At 45.2% G+C, this 13,867-nt stretch overlaps 1 protein-coding gene across 3 annotated transcripts in view; it reads right to left on the minus strand.

Annotated features, from left to right (window-relative positions):
• SLC66A3 (solute carrier family 66 member 3) overlaps positions 1-13,867 on the minus strand; it is a 42,783-nt gene that overhangs the window by 16,874 nt on the left and 12,042 nt on the right. For all 3 annotated transcript variants that reach the window (XR_003941649.1, XM_030198859.1, XM_030198860.1), the window contains exon 5: positions 7,587-7,707. Coding sequence is in view for 2 of the 3 variants with exons in the window: in XM_030198859.1 (XP_030054719.1) it covers positions 7,587-7,707 (121 nt within the window). In the remaining variant the exon portion in view is untranslated. The remainder of the gene's footprint in view (positions 1-7,586; positions 7,708-13,867) is intronic.

Genomic DNA, 13,867 nt, shown 5'->3' on the forward strand with positions numbered 1-13,867 from the left:
CTGATCCTCATCAGAATCCAAAGGAGGGATGAAGCTAATACAGGTCATGTGCGATTGTATCAAGAGTGGAAAGACAGGGTCTGTAGGCATAAGAAGATACATACCTTTCCCCCCCTAAACAAGCACAAAATGCAAGACGTCAAAAGGGTCATTTATTCACAATTAGAGTGTGCTAATGCTATTAATGCCTGTTACTTACCACACGGTTCATTTTTATACAATGGCCCCTGTGGTAAATAACAGGCATTAACAGCGTTTGTGTGTGTCATTAGTAAGTGATCGTTACAGTGCATTAAGCCTAAAAACATTTAGCACATGCAACATAGCTTAACATTATCAATCGTTAGTCCATATTAATACCAGTTTAATCTTAATGTAGACCATCCTTAATGCATCTACTCCTCTCAACCAATCCTTCTACGCTGTCCTGGACCTCACAAAAAAAAACCCCAACTTTTCCACAGTAGTTGAGTACATGCAGTTTTTTTTCTGCATGTTGTGGGTTAGCAAATCCACTGCTTTTGCATGCAGTAAGCGATCAGGGTTTCCATGTAAGTTAATACTCACACTGAAACCCTTTCTGTTTTGCTATCTGGCCCATTCAATGGGCTGAAACCAGTGGGCGAAGCTTGCAGCCATATTGTATGCCCCCCCCCTCCCCAAACATTTGCAGATGCTATTGAAAACAGTAGCAAACTTATGAGGTTTATGACTGCCTATGTGTGTGTGTGTTCTTTTTTGTTTGACAGCTTTTTTATTTGAAAGCTTCCCATATGTAACACAAGATTTGTATTTTTTTGTTTTTTTACCTGGGGGGGGGGGGGGGGGGGGTTGGTTCCTGGAGTTCAGCTGCGGTCCTGCCGTGGGTGCTCCGGAGCAGCAGACTTGTTTTTGGAGCTGCGAGAGTCCCCACAACTTGGCGCTGAGGCTCAAGCAGAGCCAAGGCCTTTCTTAAAGTTGCCCCCTACAAAAATAAAGCCTCCCGTGGCTCCAAAAACAAGTCTCCGGAGCACCTGCAACAGGACTGCAGCTCACACTCCAGCACCCTCCCACCCCCCCCAAGAAGTTTAAAAAATTTCGGGTTACAGAAGGGACGCTTTCAGATAAATAAAGAAAACTGTCAAATATTTTAAAAAAGACACACAGGCAGTCAAACCTCACAAGTTTGCAACTGTTTTCAAGAGCATCTGCAAATGTTTGGGGTCAAACAATATGGCGGCTGGAAGGTGGAGATGGCTTCAACTTTTTGACATCATATTGTCTCCCATCATAAAACCTCCTTGTGTTACACTCGTGATAACAGCATGGCAAATTTTGTGCATCGGCCCCAAAGTTGGCTGGAGCATCCTTGAAACTGAATGAGATGGATGTTTATCAGCAAGGATGCAACAGTCCCTATCATGCAGTCAGGAGGTATTTTATGCCATCTCTGTCACTGTGATCACTTCAACTGCCCAATTGAGTTTAAATACAAATGAGTGCGTTGGATGGCCAGGAGCTTCCTGGCAGCTGTGTCATTCCCTGTGCACAGTAAACCCTTAAAAAAAACAAAAACAAACAAAAACTTGTTCAATTACAATAAAATGTTAACTCCCACTGAGCAGAGAATCCATATCGATTAAATTAGAGCCTGCTGCCCTTCCCCTCCTCTCCCATGACTGACACTTGAATACATCATTTCTTAAAAACACAAAAGCATTATGATCACAATCGGGGCTTAATTTGTGCCAGAACGGAGTGAAACACCAGCCCAGCACTTTTTTTGTAGTTGGAAGTGACGTATCCACCCCATGGTCCAACTTTTCTCCCTCCTGTTCCCTCCTCAGATGGCAACCCAGCATCTTTCTTTGCTTCTTAACACCCTGGGTATACCTTTAAAGGTGAAATTAGGCCTTACTTGCTAATTTTCTTTCCTCTAGATCCTCCAGACCGTTCAAGACGCTTGGGTTATGCACTCCTACCAGCAGAGGGAGACTGAGAACACTAAAACTTCTTATACAAGTAGCCTGTGCAGACCTTCTACTAACCAGTAAAACAGTAACAAAGCAGAGGAACAAAACACCTCCACCTAAACAAAACCACTGAATCCACACTCGGATCTCCTCCCCTTAAGACGGGGGAATTCAACTGCAGATGGGCACAAACGGTACCACAAACTGCCCTTAGTAAAACTCCAGGACCCAAATCACAGGAGCTACTAGAAATATCAGCAACTGAAGTCTAAAGAAAATGTCATACTGAACTGTCCGATACACTGGGTGGGCTCTTGAACGGTCTGGAGGATCTAGAGGAAAGAAAATTAGCAGGTAAGGCCTAATTTCACCTTCCTCAGCAATCCTCCAGACCGTTCAAGACGCTTGGGACGTACCAAAGCAGTAAACACATCTAAGGGTGGGACCTGCGAAGCCCAGAGGACAGGACTGCAGCTCCAAAACTGGCATCCTCCCTTGCCTGTACATCTACTCTGTAATGTTTGACAAAAGAATGCAGGGAGGACCACACCGCTGCTCTACAAATGTCCACCGGTGGAACAAAACTATTCTCTGCCCAAGAAGTCGCCATCCCCCTAGTGGAATGTGCCTTGAGCCCCACCGGCACCGTACGGCCATGCAATATGTAAGCCGAAGAGATGGCATCCTTCAACCACCGAGCTATAGATGCCTTAGAAGCAGCCGCTCCTTTCTTGGGCCCCCCATGAAGGACAAATAACCTGTCCGAAGACCTGAATTCCTCCGACCTGTGCAAGTAAACCTTCAACACTCTGCGCACATCCAATTTCGCCAACGACGCTGAGAAGCATCCCCCGTCTGGTCCCCCAAGACCGGCAACGAAATCACGTGATTGACATTAAAGGAGGATACCACCTTAGGCAACAACGAAGGGACTGGACGCAGCGAAACCTTTTCCTTAGAAAACCACAGAAACGGAGGCCTACATGAAAGAGCCTGAAGTTCTGAAATCCTGCGAGCCGACGATATAGCTACCAAAAAGAGCACCTTCATAGTAAGGTCTTTTATCGAACAAGACTCCAAGGGCTCAAAAGGAGAACCCGCCAAAGAGTCAAGAACGATATTAAGATCCCGCTGAGGAGGACGAAGCAACTTCACCCCCCTCAAAAAATGGACCACATCCGGGGAAGACACAACCGACCTGCCCTGCACCTTACCCCGAAAACATGCAAAGCAGCCAGCTGCACCTTCAAAGATGACAATGAAAGGCCCTTCTCAAAACCATCCTGCAAGAAATCTAAAATGCACGACACAGAAGCTGTCGAAGGGACACATGCCCGGTCCCCACACCAATCTTCAAATATGCGCCACACACGCACACAGGCCAAAGACATCGAATGTTTGCGAGACTGCAGCTGTCGCGTTGTCGGACATGACTCTTACCGCCTTTCCGACCACACTTGAGTGAAACGCCAGAGGTAGCCGAATTGCCCTCGTCTCCAACCGGTTGATAGACCACTGAGCTTCCTCCGTCAACCACCGCCCCTGCGCGGACCGACCGAGACACTGAGCTCCCCAGCCCAGCAGACTGCCATCTGTTACCAGAATCACCCACTGAGGAGGTTCCAATGGCATGCCCTTTTTCAGATGGGCTGAGCACAGCCACCACTGGAGACTGCGCCGAGGAGCCCCCCTCAATGGTAACCGCAACTCCAAACTGTGTACCTGAGGAGACCACCGGAACAACAGAGCCGACTCAAGCTGACGCATATGCGCCCTGGCCCATGGTACTACCTCTATCGTTGCTGCCATGAGGCCCAGAACCCGAAGGTACATTCGAACCGTCAGACTCTGAACGGACATTAACAGCCGGACCTGCTGCTGAAGAGAGGCGATCCGAGAATCCGGCAGAAAAACACGACCCACTGCCTTGTCGAACCGCACTCCCAAGTACTCCAGACTCTGCGATGGGATCAACTGACTTTTGACTACATTCACTACCCATCCGAGCGATTCCAGAAACGCGACCACCTGAGCCATCGCCGCAACACTGTGAGCCCGAGACTTTGCCCGGATCAACCAGTCGTCCAGATACGGATGCACCAGAATTCCCTGCCTCCGCAAAGCCGCTGCTACCACCACCATTATCTTGGAGAAGGTGCGTGGAGCCGTTGCCAGACCAAAAGGCAGAGCACAGAACTGAAAGTGCCTCCCTAAAACAGCAAAACGAACGAAATGCTGATGGGCCTCTCGAATCGGCACGTGCAGATACGCTTCCATGAGATCCAGTGACATGAGAAATTCTCCCTGACGAACAGCCACTATGACCGAGCGCAGAGTCTCCATGCGGAAGGATGGCACCTTGAGCGCCCCATTGACCCTCATGAGATCTAAAATGGGTCGAAACTGGTCCTCCTTCTTCGACACCACAAAGTAAACGGAATAACAACCCATTCTCTGCTCGTGCTGAGGAACGGGTACCACAGCTCCCAACTGGATTAAGCGACCCAGAGTCTCTTGAATAGCCTTTAACTTGACTCGAGAGTGACAAGGAGAGGGAAGAAATAGATCCGGCAGCGGGTGCTCGAACTCGAGCACATAACTGTCGCGAACGACCGCCAGCACCTACTGATCTGAAGTAATTTGGGTCCACCCCTGATAAAACAGACGAAGTCGCGCCCTGACCTTCACCAGAGGCTGGACCCGCACACCTTTATAAGGAGGACTTATTACCATTTTCGGCACCTCCGGAGGAGTCCCAACCTCCTCTACGACCCCCTTGAAAGGACTGCATCCGCTGGAAAAAAACGGCTTTTAGAAGGAGATACAAATCTGCCTGGCCTGTACCGCCTCGCGTCCTTAAACCGACCTCTAGCCGAACCCCCTAGACTAGTCAACTTAGGCCGTAACTCCGGCAACCGTGAGTTTATCCAAGTCCTCTCCAAACAACATAGAACCTTTGAAAGGTAGAGAACACAACTTTGCTTTAGAGGCCGCAACTGCCACCCAGCCCCTAAGCCAAAGAGCCCTGCGAGCCGTCACCGCCAGAGCCATATTCTTAGCCGAAGCCCTTAGCAAATCATAAAGGGTGTCTGCCAAGAACGAAGACCCCCATCTCTAATTTGGCCAGCTCCTGAACCAACCAGTCCTATTTAACGCAGGCTCATCCAACAGCTTCTCCGCCCAACGGAAACAAGCTCTGGCTACCAAGCCCCCACACACAGAGGCTTGCAAGGCCAAAGCCGACAAATCAAAGCTGCGCTTCAGAAAGGACTCTAGCTTCCTATCCTGAGGATCCTGTAAGGATGTACCGCCATCCACCGGAATGGCCGTAGCCTTAGTAACCGCCGTAACGACCGCATCCACAGTAGGTGGTTTCAGCGGGGCCAAATCTTCCGGAGGCAAGGGATACAGCCGCGCCATAGCCCTAGACACCTTACAAGCAGCCTCCGGCACAGACCATTCCTGAAAAACCATGTCTCTAATGTCTGAATTCATGGGAAAGGAACGGGAGACTCTCCGGATCCCCTTAATCAAGGGATCTACCTGGGGTCCCTCCGCAGAGGGAGTGGCCGCCAGAGCAAACTTCAGAGTAGAGATCACCTGATCAATGAGCTCCTTATGAAAAATGCGAACCACTGAAGAATCTTCCCCAGGCCTTAGCCCATCCTGATCCTCAGACTCATCTAAGAGATCCTCCTGTCCTGGGTCACTCCAAACCTCCGACCCAGACAGAGAAAGTATCTCCATAGGCTCCGAAATATCCACCCGCGGGCGCTTAACTCCCACTGAGCTAGCAGCTGCCGGGGAACAAACAGCCTGAGAGGGGCCAGCTCTCCAGGCATTATACAGAGACCAAACAAACTCAGGAGGGAAACCAGACCCCCCCCCCCCCCGACGCTGCTGAAGCCCCAACAACACTTCCCACAGTCTCCGCGACGGACCCCCCTTGCTCCCGCAGCGGCAGGTCCATTGCGTGATCTGCGGCTAAACTAGGTGCGCCTCCCGCCACACACGGGTCCCCCCCGCATCGGTATGGAATGCGCGGCAAAAGCTCCGTCGAGGCTGACCCGGGACGTGCAGCCAAAATGGCCGCGTTTCCTGCCAAAACCGGCCCCTTCGTTGCCGGCCCGGAATGTGCGGTCAAATCGCCGCCCAACACCTCCGCCGACTCAGGGGAAAGCACGGGGGGGGGGGGGGGGGCAAGAGCGCTGACAACGTAGGCTCCCCACAAAATTTACATTGGCCACCTTTCACTTCAACACCTCGCTTCGCGCAAAACCGACACCTCGCCGGCTTAGACATAATGCCCACGAACACAATAAAAACAAACAGTTGCTTTGTGCTCTGACAGACTAACAGGCAAAACCACCTAAGGCAAGAACGCCCTTGAAGACGTTTTATCTCTGGACTGCCACAAGAACGGCCAAAATAGCCGCCTTTTAAAAACTTTTTTTTTTAAACCTCGTTGCTGATGCCTAAACGCCTCAAGGGTACAGAACGAGGTCTGTAGCTGAGGTCAAGCAGTCCTCCAGAAAAAGAGCACAGGGGGAGGGACCCGGCCACCCGGGTGTGACACCCCACAGGGAATAAGAAGCTCCTTAGGACTTACACCCTGTAATAGAGATCCAAGTGTGGGTTCTCTAACATTTACAACCCAACCTAGAAACCCCAAAAGGGCCTACCAGACTGAGTATACTGCACAGGCTGCACACATCTACCGTCTGCTGAGACTGAGAAAATACTGGTTAGTAGAAGGTCTGCACAGGCTACTTGTATAAGAAGTTTTAGTGTTCTCAGTCTCCCTCTGCTGGTAGGAGTGCATAACCCAAGCGTCTTGAACGGTCTGGAGGATTGCTGAGGAAAAAGTGTTTTTTGATGCTGAAGGCAAACCGGCAGTGAACAGCGATTCAGACATGCTGTTCATGTTGACCTTAGAGCCCTCTCTCTGACATAGTTCCTGCTTCCGGCTGTTCACTGCCGGCTGCCTCCAGTAGCAAAGACCCACCTTTAAAAGGAACACAGGGGAGGGCTGAGAGGCAAGAGAATATGCTGTACTGCCAGCAGGAGAGGCGAAAAATGCTGATCCATTTGGGGGAGGGAGAAGGCAGGAGGCATGCTGGGCCATGGAGGTGAGAAGAGAAAGGGGAAGACGACATGCTGGGCCAATGTGGGGGAGAGATGGTAGAGGAGATAAGCTGGACCAATGGGGGGGGGGGGGGGGGTCAGAGTGGGAGGAGACACGCTGAAAAATGGATCGGTACGTGCCCAAAACCCGTGCCTACACTACTGCAAGCCATTTTTTCCAGTGCGCCTTTGTAAAAGGACCCCTAAGAAAATATGACAGAAAGATAAGAAATATATCTTACTGTATCAAGAGGAACAGACCTGATTAAAAGAAACTTTCAAGCACATCTTGATAGATTGCCTATACAAGTTACAACTTATATGCTCCAGAAAGAAGCTCTCTTTGGCATAATGCAAGTAGTACAGTTAGCATTAATTATATATTTAAGAGACTGGGATCATACTCCACATAACCCGACTCAAGAGTGAGGCTCTTTACTGACACAGTATGTGCAAAACTAACCCAGTTGAAGATACCGTTCCGAAGAAACATAAAAGGAGTTTACTTACTCACACAGGTGAATGAGGCCAAGCCCCAGGTGACGGCACTCACTTGCCCAGAATCTTTTGTCTGCCACAGACTTTGAAGCTGAGCAAATTTGCTTGATGCACTGATGAAAGTACACAAGTTCTAAAGGAACACAAAAAGGAAAAACTCAAAACGTTAATTTGACAAAACTCCTGTAGTCCTGTCGAGCCCAATATACATTTTCAACTTGCTAAAACTAACAACTATAAATGGAGGGTAAAGGGTGAATAAATGTACATCAAGTATCACTGAATTGAAAACACAACCAAAAGCTTACAATAGAAGCAAATGAATGGTTCAATTAAAAATAAGGCTCTTTTCATAAAATTGTTTGGCCAAAGGCGACAAGGGGAATACCAAGAAATAAGACCAGTTCTAGCTCATTCCAAGTTAAATAATTCCGAAACTGTACCAACTTGTCTTGGATAATTATTATATCTGTTCATTCAAAACAGAAACTTATAACAGTATTTACAAGTTTCTATCAATGAGAAAATACTGCAGAAATGAATGCTTTCGCAAGTCATTTGATAGATTTTCCTGTGCCAGAGTGCTCTCTACCAAGCGAAGCTGATTTGAATAGATTTTTCAGAAAAAAAAATTGAAGGGATTACAGAACAGGTAAACAGATGCATTCTTTCAAGACGGGATGATTGGAGGAGATCTGAAACAAACCAGATTCCTATGGGCAGACTGTGGAGCGACTTCTCACAAATATAAGGAAATGAGATTTCTCATATTTGCTTCATCACACTATTTTGGATATTTGTTCCACTCAATTGTTGAAATTGCCTTCCTTAAAGTTTATCCAATGGTTTACTATATGGTTAAATAATATCTTGCAGATGGGTGTCTATCCACTAGTGCTGGGAGATATAGTATTAACTCCGGATATGATTACAAATTATAGACCTGTTGAATCTATAATGGAGCAATAGTGGCTGGCAATCCTTTCAGAATACAACATATTTTTACCAGTCTGGTTTTAAGAACTATAGCATAGAAAACAGTGGTTGGGGGCCACTGATTTCAAAGGCATGATTAATATTGAGTAAAGGATAAGCTAAGATATGACAATTTGATTTGTCCTCTGCCTTTGATTTAACCAACCATAATGTTTTGTGGCAAGTTTTAAATGAATTAGGTATAAAGGGTAGGGTGTTAAACTGGTTTCAAAGGTTTCCTAAGAACGAAATACAAAGTTAACATGTCTGGGTTTTTATTTGATCCGTGGGCAGTGATAATGGTGTTCTTAGGGGTACCCCACTATCACCTATATCATTCGTCATGAGTTCTTTAGGTGATAGATTAAAAGAAGAAGGAGTGGAAGTATGAACTCCTTCAAAAAAACAATTGCAACCGGCAAGAACATACTCATATTACAATTTGACATGTCCAGTGCCTTCGACATGGTGGATCATGGAATACTAATACACATACAAGGATACTTCGGAATCGGAGGCCCAGTTCTCAAATGGTTCAAAGGATTCCTCACTACTAGATCCTACCAAGTTATAACGAATACTGCCAGATCACCGCTTTGGACACCGGAATGTGGAGTACCTCAAGGTTCCCCCCTTTCACCCACAATCTTCAACCTAATGATGATACCACTAGCCAAACTCTTGGCTAATCAAAACCTTAACCCATACATATATGCTGACAACGTCACAATCTACATCCCGTTTAAGAGTGACTTAAACGAAATAAACAACGAGATCAGCCAGAGCTTCCAGATCATGCACTCATGGGCGGACTCATTCCGGTTAAAGCTCAATGCAGAAAAAACCCAATGCCTAGTCCTCACCTCCCAATACAATACAAACAACTACTCCACCATAACCACACCTCACTGCACACTTCCTATCTCAGAAAACCTGAAAATTCTTGGAGTCACCATTGATCGAATCCTCACACTCAATACCCACGTGAAGAACACAACGAAAAAAATGTTCCAATCGATGTGGAAACTCAAAAGAATTAAACCTTTTTTCCCAAGAAACGTTTTTCGCACCCTGGTTCAGTCGCTAGTAATAAGCCACCTGGACTACTGCAACGCTCTGTACGCAGGCTGTAATGAACAGACCATCAAAAAACTTCAAACAACCCAAAACACGGCAGCCAGACTCATCTTTGGAAAGCCTAAATTTGAAAGTGCGAAGCCCCTAAGAGAGAAACTACATTGGCTTCCGCTCAAGGAACGCATTGAATTCAAGATCTGCACAACCGTGCACAAAATCATTCATGCAGACGCCCCACTATATATGCTAAACCTAGTGGACCTACCGCCCAGAAACGCCAAAGGATCAGCCCGCAAATTCCTCAACCTGAATTTCCCCAGCTGCAAAGGAGTGAAATACAAACAGGCTTATGCTACGACCTTTGCATACAAAAGCACAGTGTCTTGGAATGCGCTACCCAAGGCCCTGAAAGCCATGAACAATCTAACCAGCTTCCGCAAAGCTCTGAAAACACACCTATTTAACAAAGCCTACAAAAGTCACCCTCAATGATACTAATCAACCCCAAACCACCCAAGCACACCTAAAACACTTCACATAACCCACCCAGCATCTGTCCATCTAACGACTTGTTTACCTCAGCTCATGATCAACTATCTTTTAATCATGTACTGACTTTAGCTAACTCCTTGTTTACCTCAACCCTTGATCAACTGTATTTTAATCATGTACTGACTTTAACATAACCCTACTCTGTAAGCCACATTGAGCCTGCAAAAAGGTGGGATAATGTGGGGTACAAATGCAATAAATAAATAAATATATTTATGCAAATATCATCACATTATTGGTTATGCATCCAGAGCTAATGTCAGAGAGGCCTTTTAAATGGTTGAGAATTGGGCACCCTTATACTGACTAGTTAAGCTCTCCTAGAGTTAAGACCATATGAAAGTATCAATTTAAATGGGGTACACTTTCCATCAAAAACCTCTTTAAAGGTTTTAAGTATTGTTTTAGATCCCAACGTCATCTCTTGTTTTGCAGATAACCTGGTAAGAAAATCTTTTGTAGTTTTAAAGAAGCTTAAAAAGATTGTACATTTGTTTTTGGTTGATCAGTTCAGAATATTAATTCAAGTTTTATTATTAATGGTTAGATTACTGCAATGTTGATTAAAGAAATTACAAACAATGCAGAATATGGTTGCAAGATTGGTCTGCTCAACAACATGATATAAGCGAGCTACACCATTGTTGTATCAGTTACACTGGCACCCTATTAGAGAGAGAATTATTTTTTTTAAAGTGGTCAAGCCCCACACTATATGGCCCTATTGTTACCACTATTGTTGGGATAAAATAACAGATCCTTGCGTGCTTCTCTTTGCTGATCAGAAAGGAGTAAGGTATGGGAAGATTTTCAATCTCTCCCATATCAGATAGCAAATATTTGGAATGATCTTCTATGTAGTTCCAGGGATTATATGTTAGTCTGTTGGAAGTTGGAAAACATTTTTATTTCAAAGATTTTTGAAGGCTTGAAATTTAATTTAGTTTTGGGGTGGATGCTTCTGTCACTTCATGATGTGACCTCACCTTGAGTACTGTTTGCAGTTTTGGTTGCCATCTCAAAAAATTAGCAGAACTCGAAAAGGTTCAAAGAAGAGTGACCAAAATGATTAATGGGATGAACTCTTCTCATACGAGGAAATACTTAGGAGGATAGGGCTCTTCAGCTTGGAGAAGAGACAGCTGAGGGGGGACACGATAGAGGTCGATGATACGCTGAAACCTTCTGCTCAGTGTGCTGCTGCGGCTAGGAAAGCAAATAGAATGTTGGGTGTTATTAGGAAGGGTATGGAGTCCAGGTGTGCGGATGTTATAATGCCGTTGTATCGCTCCATGGTGCGACCGCACCTGGAGTATTGTGTTCAGTACTGGTCTCCGTATCTCAAAAAAGATATAGTAGAATTGGAAAAGGTACAGCGAAGGGCGACCAAAATGATAGTGGGGATGGGACGACTTTCCTATGAAGAGAGGCTGAGAAGGCTAGGGCTTTTCAGCTTGGAGAAGAGACGGCTGAGGGGAGATATGATAGAAGTGTATAAAATAATGAGTGGAATGGATCGGGTGGATGTGAAGCGACTGTTCACGCTATCCAAAAATACTAGGACTAGAGGGCATGAGTTGAAGCTACAGTGTGGTAAATTTAAAACGAATCGGAGAAAATTTTTCTTCACCCAACGTGTAATTAGACTCTGGAATTCGTTGCCGGAGAACGTGGTACGGGCGGTTAGCTTGACGGAGTTTAAAAAGGGGTTAGATAGATTCCTAAAGGACAAGTCCATAGACCGCTATTAAATGGACTTGGAAAAATTCCACATTTTTAGGTATAACTTGTCTGGAATGTTTTTACGTTTGGGGAGCGTGCCAGGTGCCCTTGACCTGGATTGGCCACTGTCGGTGACAGGATGCTGGGCTAGATGGACCTTTGGTCCTTCCCAGTATGGCACTACTTATGTACTTATGTAGGTCCACAAAATCCTGAGTACAGTAGAACAGGTATATGTGAATTGATTGAACAAAAACGTTATTTGATACTTTTAAAACAAATAGGAGAAAATATTTTTTCACTCAACAAATATTTAAGCTCTGGACCTTGTTGCTGGAGGATGTGCAAACATCAGTTAACGTATCTGGGTTTAAAAAAAAGTTTGAATTTAATTCTATGCAGATTCTGGTCATCTGTTAAAATGTGTTCAATCACTTCATAACACTGCTGTAAAACTTCTGTATAATGCTAGAAAATTTGATCACGTAACTACATGTTTCAATAAATTGCACTGGCTTCTGGTCACTTATCGTATTCAGTTTAAAATCCTTTAACACACAAGGCTTATTACCTCATGTTCCTTGTTTTCTTTCTGCCTCTGTACAATTATGTACATCATCTAGGAACCTGAGGTTCCTCGATGCAGTCTTGTTCTACCTGCTCCTAGTTTTGAGTCTGAAAGACGCTCAGCTTTCTATTTTTTGGGCCCCATACTCTGAAACAGTTTACCACTCTTCTTGCATTCAGAGCAGAAATTTCAGGTATTTAAAGGACTGTTAAAAATCTTTCAAATAGCCTTTGGTTTGCAGTCATTGGTTGAGTGACTAACCTCCACACTATTTTATCTACTGTCTTATTAGGTTGTGTGATTGTAACCTTTCCTTTTGAAACTTGGATATTTTTTCCCTTTACATTCCTTACTTGGGCTTATAAAATGTACACCGCTCGGACCTGGTGGCCAGATTGAGAAGTATATCAAGTTTAAACAAACATGGTGCCTAGGTTAATAGGGCTAGCCAGTTTTATGTAGGTACTTATGTATCCCTATGATATCCTAGTGGTTAGGGTGGTGGACTTTGGTCCTGGGGAACTGAGGAACTGAGTTCAATTCCCACTTCAGGCACAGGCAGCTCCTTGTGACTCTGGGCAAGTCACTTAACCCTCCATTGCCCCATGTAAGCTGCATTGAGCCTGCCATGAGTGGGAAAGCGCGGGGTACAAATGTAACAAAAAAAAATACACCTGCTTGAGAGTAGGTATAAATGTTACTCCATTCTTTACATGTGTAATCACAACTCTGCCCAAGTTCTGCCCCTGAGCACACCTAATGTACAAGTAGATGATGGTTTGAACCATGTGTTTTTAGGCACGACAATTTTAGAAGAGCTCATTTGCAAACATCAGTATTTTATACATAAAAATGGTTTATAAAATTACCTCTATATATTTATTTGTTATATATCTATGTATGTATTTTCCTTGGTTATTAACACTTGTCCTCTGATGAGAACTTATTTGTTTTATTAACTGAATCTTAAGTTCTTAAACAGACAAACCAGAACAAAAGGCATGACAACTGGCTCCAATGCAAGGCCGTCCTTCCCACAGATCATACCTGTCCTGGCTGTCAATGTGGGATTCAAAGCTGCCCTCTCCCCCATTGGTCAATGAAACAGGACATTTGTGATGCCTTGGAGCAGCTATTCCATAGCCAAGACTACAGAAAACTATGAACTTCCTACCCACTACTAATTGACAAGGGTTGACATTTCATGAATTTTTCACTGCATACCAGTGTGTGAAAATCCATTTATTAAAATATTGCTGATCAATTTTTGCCACAGTTATTTTTGGCTGAAGTTAGTCTACTCCAATTATAAGTGCCCAGGTTGGGCAATGACCGCGATGTACGGGACAAGAGCAAGGCTGAATGCCGCAAAGGCAGTGACTAGCTAGAACTTACACTG

This window comes from Microcaecilia unicolor, chromosome 3, assembly GCF_901765095.1.
Source record: "Microcaecilia unicolor chromosome 3, aMicUni1.1, whole genome shotgun sequence".
NCBI lineage: Eukaryota > Metazoa > Chordata > Amphibia > Gymnophiona > Siphonopidae > Microcaecilia > Microcaecilia unicolor.